This window comes from Heloderma suspectum, chromosome 12 (assembly GCF_057233095.1).
Source record: "Heloderma suspectum isolate Gila_16-S chromosome 12, 16-S_ref, whole genome shotgun sequence".
NCBI classification, from domain to species: domain Eukaryota; kingdom Metazoa; phylum Chordata; class Lepidosauria; order Squamata; family Helodermatidae; genus Heloderma; species Heloderma suspectum.
The window spans coordinates 15972436-15980886 of NC_139469.1; the positions used below are offsets into that span (position 1 = coordinate 15972436).

The 8451-nt window shown below is 48.0% G+C and overlaps 1 protein-coding gene across 3 annotated transcripts in view; it reads right to left on the bottom strand.

Moving 5' to 3' along the window:
* The window catches only part of MOSMO (modulator of smoothened), a 72962-nt gene extending 65318 nt beyond the window's left edge, over nt 1-7644 (bottom strand). The window contains exon 1 of one of the 3 annotated variants that reach the window (XM_084818505.1): nt 7094-7644. In XM_084818505.1, the coding sequence (XP_084674631.1) occupies nt 7094-7199 (106 nt within the window). In that variant the 5' untranslated portion in view covers nt 7200-7644. The remainder of the gene's footprint in view (nt 1-7093) is intronic. The other 2 variants (XM_084818506.1, XM_084818503.1) reach the window with 2 other exon arrangements.
* Between the last annotated feature and the right edge of the window lie 807 nt (nt 7645-8451).

Consider the following 8451-nt stretch of genomic DNA (forward strand, 5'->3'; position numbering starts at 1 on the left):
GCAGAAACCAGTGTGCCTGGATCAGAAGCAGTGTGCCTCCAAACACCAGTCGCTGGGCAACATGAGCGGAGGATGCCATTGCACTTGTGTCCCATTTTGGGATTCCCAGACGCATCTGGTTGGCCACTGTGTAAACAGAATACTAGACTAGGTTGGCCTTTGGTCTGATCCAGCCAGCTCTTCTTATGCTTTTAAGACTGTTGGGATATCCTTAACTTGGGAGAGGAAGTCCTGTTCCCCACAGAGACTGAAGCTTCTAGCTGCCAAGCCTAAGCCCAGAACCCTATTTCTTCTGGGGGTGAGGGAGGAAGAACCATTTCCCCGATGGTCACTACTGATGACCTTGTCAGGCAGCAAGACTAGTGAGAGAGTTAGGGATAGGACTTAGCGCAGCTTTCTTCAACCTAGCGGCCTCCAGATATAGTGGAAAATGTTCAATGCCTTTGAGCAGGCGTGGGCAACACGCAGCCCATGAGCCCCTGATGCCCTCCCCCATTCATGGCAGCAAAAAAAAAAAAAATGATGGGTTGCTGCTACGGAGAGGTAAATAGGTCACATTTATTTTTTCTCAAGCTAAATTTGACCTACCTATCCCCCCATAGCCGCTACGGAGCAGTAGAAAGGTCAGGTTTAGCTTGAGAACAAGCTAAATTTGACCTACTTACCACACTGTAGTGGTTTGCCACCAAATTTCAGCAGCAAACAGTCAATTTTCCCCACCACCACCACATTCAGCAGAGTGGCAGCAGCAAGAGTGTGGACCCCAGGGGGTTGTGGGGAGGGAGAAAATGGCTCCTGGACCCCCCAGTGTTGCCCACCCCTAGAGTGATCTAAATTAGCATGTTTATTTTACTTGTACTTAGGAAATAAGAGTGCTTCCAGACAGAGGGCGCCTAGCACAACCAATTAGAAGGTGTTGTGTATCAATCATCTTTTCTTCCTTAATGGATTTCCTTTGGTAAGGAAAAAGATAAAAGAAGTGGTGGGAAAAACACAGGAAGGTTACAAGTGGAAAATGCCGTTGTTTGGAAACACTCCCTCCCCCCATTCTGAAAATGAGGTAGGGTGATGGCACATAAAAGTTCTGGAAGAACGCTGGAGCTAAAAAAAAAATATACGCCATGTTAATTTTTTAACCCAATACACCACAGATGTTTGACCTGAAATATTAGAGGGAAATAATAAAATCCCACTTAATGTGATTTAGATGTTATATTATGTAGACATTTTCATTGGAATAATTAAGTATTCCAATAAAATACTAAAAATAAAATACAATAGCATGTAGTTTCCTTACAAAGTTTACATTTAAGGAAAAACAAAGGTATTGAAAACCGATGACACAAATAAATTGTATCAAACTCAAAAGCCCATGATATACTCAGAACTACTCACGTACAACTTTGAAACTACCAAGCTTGCCTACTATTATTTGCAATTGGCATCCATTCATTGTTACTACTGAACTTATGAAATTGAAATTTTTCCATGGAAAAATAATGTACCCACTAACCCACATTAGAGCTCCCACTGGCATCATGACCAATGGTCAGGAATACTGGGAGCTGCAGTCACAAACATCTGGAGGGCACCAGGTTGGGGAAGGCAGACTTAACGCATCACTGCCATCATCCCAGTCCTCCAGGTGTTCTCCCTGCTGCTGCTCTGGGTAGATGTTATCACAGGCACCGAAAGCTCTAGCATTGGCTGCTGGCAGGATGGGGGGCAGAGATGCATTATGGCCTCTCCCCCCAACTATCTTGCTATAGTGTTGCTACCTGACAGGGCACTCTACATCACATTTTTGCTTGTAGGGTTCTGGGGCATTCCCCAAATAGGGCCACTTTTTGTGCGTGCTCAGTGTCACTGCAAATAGTCCCACTTAGCTTGCTATAACATGAAATCATACTGCTATCGGTAGGCTCTACTCCAGTTGCTGGAACACTGCTCTCTGCCTACCTAATGAAAAGTTGATGCAGCAGAAGCAATGTAGGGTCATATTTCCAACAAACAAGAGTACAAAGTTTCTGACTTTTGCAGCCTCCACAAAAATTAACCCAACCAACCATTTTTTTTTTACAAGAACAAACAATGACTGGTTATTTGAGACAGTGGTATCGAGCAATGCTACAATTACTGCCTAGTTTTTACTGTGACTGTACCCTTGTGAGCAAGCAAAGCACCAGGGGCAGGAGACAACTGCTGTCACCACAGGGAGGCCTTGAAGAAAACAGACAGAAGTAACTATTGAAATAAGCCCAAATGAGAATATTTTTAATAGGCAATTAAGTCTACAGTCATATGCCAGGAAGTCTTCAGTTGTTAAACTTTAGGAAAAACAGAACGCCTGTTGATTTGTGAAGGCCAAGAAGGTGTGATACATGTATACCAGCACATGATATAGGTGACATCCTGACAGCATTAAAAAGTGCAATCCAGCTTCTGAATTAATATGCCTGTGGCCTTACATGCTCCGCTCCCCAATGGCTGCCTCACTGCTAACCACCTTGCTTTGCAACCTATCATCAAAAGATTGAAGGCCCAGATACTTGAATTTCTCCCATACAGCTGCAACGGTCTCTGCGCTTTCACGGCACTTTTGAGGACTGGAAGGCTGCTGTGTGTTCTGATCCATTTATCCAGACTCCCGATGGAACTAACACATCAAGTGTAGAAGATATAAAAAAACACACACTGGGGATGGAGTGGGGCAGGAGGATTTAATTAGAACTGCAACAATCTATTTTATAGATCCCTCATTTTCTAAACAACATGTGAAACAGATCCTTGCACAGAAACTTTATGACATTCCAAGGGGAAAAAAAGGAAAGGTTCCTCCTGCGCAAGCACTGAGTCATTGCTGACTCCTAGAGGGACGCCGCTTTCACTGGCGTTTTCATGGCAGACTGTAGCAGGGTGGTTTGCCATTGCCTTCCCCAGTCGTGACTACCTTTACCCCAGCAAGCTGGGTACTCATTTTACCGACCTCAGAAGGATGGAAGGCTGAGTCAACCTGAGCTGGCTACCTGGGACCCAGCTTCTTCTGGGATCGAACTCAGGTCGTGGGGAGAGTTTCAGTTGCAATACTGCCACCTACCACTCTGTGCCACACGAGGCTCTTATGACATGCCAAAGCAGAGACCAAAAGAAATCTTGAATGAAGTTAGGAAGGCAACATCCATAAGGTCCCAGTTAACTCTCGCCTCAGTAGTTGCCTACCTACCCCTGCTTCTGTTTCAAGATACAAAACACTGTGTATAAAACAGTTTGAAACAGAAAACAATGTCACCTACCATCTTTCCACCAGATGAATTACAAGAGATTTTTTTGTGTAGCCTTGATTTCTCTGGAAATAGGCACATTTAATGTGCTACATTTCCCTTTCTTCCCTCCATTGCCTCCCCCGTGTCAAATGTTAGATTGTAGGTTCCCAAAGAAGGGACCCATCCTCTTATATTTTAGAAAACAGCATGCACTTTGATGGTACTTGCATGTATATACAGTAATTAGCTGGCCCCAAATTTAGATTAGGCAAATAGTGGTCTTGTTTAATTAGAAAGCCACTTTGGAGTTCCACAAAACATGTGATTGTAGGAAGGCCTCGTAATGCACCAAAACAGGCACAATCCCAAGAAGGACCAGGTTAGGCTGAAAATGAACTTAGCATTCAAAATGAAGTATTTAATAAAAACCTACAGTATTACAAGAAGAAATGTGTGCGATACAGTTGGATAATTTACACTTGATTCTTGAAATTAAAAAAAATCTGCATTTCCTATGGGGAGTAACAGATATATCAGCATCCCAAAGAGATATTCCTACTCACAGCCATAGGATTAAGACTGTCAGAAATAAAGACAAAAGAGGAATAGAATATCCCACAGGACTGCAGCCAGCCTGCCATACCAGGTAAACTCCACTGCATGTCAACGCAGTGAACTCCATGGCATTAATTAAATCTATTCTGGTTGATATAGCCTCTGGCATTGCAATTTAAACCCTTACTTCAGGCAGACTCACCCACGTACAAAACAGTTACCATTTACAGTTGCATCAGAAAAAAAAAAAAAAACACCAGCACCAGCCAAACCCATGCTGACATCGCAGAGTAAACAAACAGTGATCCCATTCAGTTTCACCACGTGGAAACAACCCCCCCCCCCCCAATTTCCTCAGCAGCCTCCCACACCACAACTACAACATATCTGCCTTGATACAATGAAGTGATGGCAAATATTGCTTCTTTCTTCAGGGTCAAATACATGTCCAAAGGTGATCCAAATGTTGACTGACCAAAAGGCTACCACTGTTGACTGGTTTTTGTGATTAAGCGTCCTGTCCCCCCCAGCCCTGCTTTTCAGTTACGCTATTCAGATTCTCTTTCCTCCCCAAACAAATGCGCTTCCCTTCCCCCTGCCTCTCACTCCCATTCTGCGCACTATAATTCTACACAATTAAGTTTCCAAAAGTAATTCGGGACTTTTAAGGTCTCCAACCACAGATTGCTCTAGCCCCTACCATTTCCTTTCAGTCCATGGCTCAATGGCTTGAGATCTGCTCATGCAAGCTACCTCTGCAATGCCCCCTCCCACTCCAGACCCCCTGTGCCACATCCCAGGGAAAAAAGGAGGCTTCTTGGAGGGCCTAGGGGGATGCAATATGGAAAGACCAGGGGGCAAGAAAGCCTTACTGCACAAGAGCAGCTTCTGCTCATGGAAACATTTTTTCAGTCCTGCTTGCTCTTGTCCCATCCCAAGCAACAACTTGGGCCATTCTTGGCTGACAAAGCAGCAACTGCTTCCTCTCCTGGAGTGACCCCAGCTTGCAAATTCCCTTCCCTGTTTCTTTTAAAATTATTTATAAGCCACCATCTGCACAGGCCCAGTGTGCCAACTCACTCACGGAGTGTCCTCTTTTTCATGAGGCGACATGATAAACACAAACAGAATCAATACACCACTCACCAATATGATTAGTGCATAGGTCATCTGCCTCTTTCATTATCTGTAGCACCCTTCCCTCCAGGTTGCCAGGATAACTGTTTTTCTATTTGCCTGCAAGCTCTCTGAGAGACACCTCACTGGGGCTGCATATCCATCTTCCAAACTTATCATGAGACAGTTCTTCCCATTAACAACCAACAATGTAACATTATGTTTTCTTGATTCATACTGGTTTTCTCTTGGTGCAGCATCCTTGCAGGTAGCTCACCCCGTGCTAATCTGTAAAGCACACATTTTTCAGATGTAGCCAAACGTAGTCAGTATGCTGATTAAGTGAATGGCTAAAGAAAATTATTATCACGATGGTTCCATCTTTAATCCTTTAAATGGAGGATTAAACTAGAACAGGGGTGGGGAACTTGGTGCCCTCCAGGTGTTGATAAACTACTACTCCCATCACCGCTCACCACTGGACAGGCTGGCTGGTGCTGATGGGAACTGTAATCTAATGACATCTAAAAGGCCTCAAGCTCCCCAGCTCTCTACTAGTGAAAATCCAAGTACATCCTGCATGCCTAAAGTCTGCCACCTCTGGTTTAGTGCAGGGGTGGGAAACCTGTGGTCATCCAGATGTTGGGTTACAATTCCCATCATTTCTAGCCATTGAACAGGCTGGCTAGGGTTGATGCGAGCTGGTGTCTGACAACATCTGGAAGACCACAGGTTCCCCATACCCAGTTTAGCAACCCTGTGGGATTGGGGGGAGGGAGGGGAGAGAAAGAAATGTCTTTGAATCTTCCACTGTTCTCAAACATGAGCTCTGCTGGATCTAACCAATGGTCCATGCTATTTCGTACAGTTGCCAAGCAGGTGCTGCTGACAGCCTCATGAACAAGGCATGACAGCAATAATCCAGAGAGCCAGTGTAGTGTAGAGAGCCAGTGTAGTGTAGTGGTGAGAGTGACGGACTGGGAGCCGGGAGATCTGGGTTCTAGTCCCCACTTGGCCATGGAAGCTCACTGGGTGACTTTGGGCCAGTCACAGACTCTCAGCCCAACCTACCTCACAGGGTTGTTGTTGTGAGGATACAACGGTGAGGAGGAGGATAATGTAAGCCGCCTTGAGTTCCTTGCGAGAGGGAGAAAGGCGGGGTATAAATGCAATAAATAAATAAATAAATAAAATCCTCCCTTACAGTTGACCCCAAGCATTTGATATTCAGCAGCACACTGCCTCCTGCACTTGGGAGGTTCCATCATGGTGGTCTTGATCTCCTGACCCTCCTTGCTCCTCTTTAAACTCAGATCCTCCCTAGATTTTTCTAGATCAATACCCCACCTTGTCATGGGTGCGCTCAAGGTGTCTGAACAAAAGTCCCATTGTACAAGAAAGTTAACAGTTTGGTACACAAGCATAGGAAACATCCTAGGGAAGATGATCCTTGGCTGAAACTTAAGAGCTGGATCCAGCCAGCTGGATCCACCCACCTCAGCATTTCTCCCCACTGCATTTCACCTCCTGTGCTTTTTCCTGTTTCCAAAACATAGTGGCCCACTTCTTGGAGAGCTGGAATACACCATCCTGCTTCTTCCTGGTGCCCTTGGCCCCCTGTTCTTATATCTCTGTCCCCAAACATAAAAAGCTCAACTGGATCAAGTCCATCTGGCCCAGCACCCCAATTTTCTCAGCAACCAAGCTCCTGAAGTGCACCCACCTGCTTCCTTCAACTGAACTTGCCCCCTGTTCTTCCCCAAACATATGAACAATCCAATCGACTCAGGCCAGAAGCCCGCCTAAGCCCGCATCTTGATTCCTAGACGCTGACTACTTTGGAGAGCTGCATGAGGCCAGCTGGAATTCCCCACACACACCGTTTCTCCCCACTACACTGAGTCCCCTATTCTTCCTCTATTCCAAAAGAGAACCAGACCAAGGTCCATGCAATACAGCACCTCGATGGCCATAATCGCCAGCCGGCACCCTGGAAAGCCGGATTTGGCCCCTCGCTCCCCTGCTTCTCCCGCTCCATCAGCACTTGGCCCCTGCACCCTCAGCTCCGCAGACAGCCAGCCAGGCTTCTCCACCGCCTCCTCCCGTCCCAGCTCCCGGTCCCGTCCGGCCGCCCTGCCTTCGTCCTGGCGTGCACCCACCCGCGGACTCGCCGGTGTTGATCCAGTCCGGGTTCGCCAGGCTGGCGATAGCGAAGATGTCGGCGGCCAGAAAGAGGCATCCTGAGATGATGGTCAGTTTGTCCATGTCCTCCGGCTCCAGCCTCGGCCGGTTTCCCACAGGCGGGGCCCGGGCCGGGGGCTCCTCACAGCCGCGGCTCCATGGCTCGGCTCTCCCGCTCGGCTCCCGGCTCCTCGGCGCGCGCCCCTCCTCCCCCCGCCCCACCGCCGTTCTCCTCAGGTCGCCGCTGCTCAGCAGCGGGCGGGCTCGCTCGCTCGCCGCCCCCCCGCGCCCCGACTCCGGACGGCGCCGGAAGCAAAACCCAAGCAGCGCCAGCCCCGCGACCCGGAAGCGAACGCTCACGCCCTCGTCCTCAGCTCCCCGCGCGCCTTTCACACTTTGCCCCAGACGGGGCGGGGCTTGCTGAGGAGACGGCGACGACAACAGGGCCACGGGGCGGGGCTTCGCGGAAAGAGGGCGGGCTTTTTTTTAAAAAAAGGCGGGGTTTCTTCCAGTGAGGGGGCGGGGCTTTAGAGAAGGGGCTTAAACGGGGGCGGACGCGTGAGGCGTTAGCGCGGCGGGGCATGAATTGGGGGCGGGGCTAAGGAGGAGGGAAGCCTCGTGCTGGGCGACGGGGCCTTTGCGTCGCTGAGGCGTTGAGGGCCAAATGAATATTCTCCCTTCATCTTCGCTGAGGAAAACCCCACCCAAAAATAGCGGGAGACATGCTAATGTTATTATAATCGTGAAATACTGCTTAGTGTCTAAGTGGCTGAGTTCATCATAAGAACATAAAAAGAGCCCAAGGCCTATCTAGGCCAGCATTCCTTTCCCACATCAGCCAACGAGCTGCCTGTGGGAAGCCCACAAGCAGAACATGAGGGAAATAAAACTCCCACACATATTCCCCAGCAACTGATATTGAGAGTCATACCGGCTCTGATACTGGAGATAATATGTAGCCATTGTGACTGCTAGTAGCTAATTGATGGCCTACTCCTCCATGAATTCATCTAATCCACTTTTAAAGCCATTCAAGTTGATGGCCCCCTTCATGAATCACTGCCTTGTCGTGGCGAAGGGGCTTGCGTAACTCAGTGAAGCCATAAGCTATGCCGTGCAGGGCCACCCAAGACGGACAGGTCATGGCAGAGAGTTCTGACAAAATGTGGTCCACTGGAGAAGGAAATGGCAACCCACTCCAGTATTCTTGCCAAGAAAACCCCATGGAACGTATCACAAGGCTAAAAGAGATGATGCCGGAAGATGAGGTTGGAAGGTGTCCAATATTACTGGGGAAGAGCAGAGGGTATTTCCAAGTAGCGCCAGAAAGAGTGAA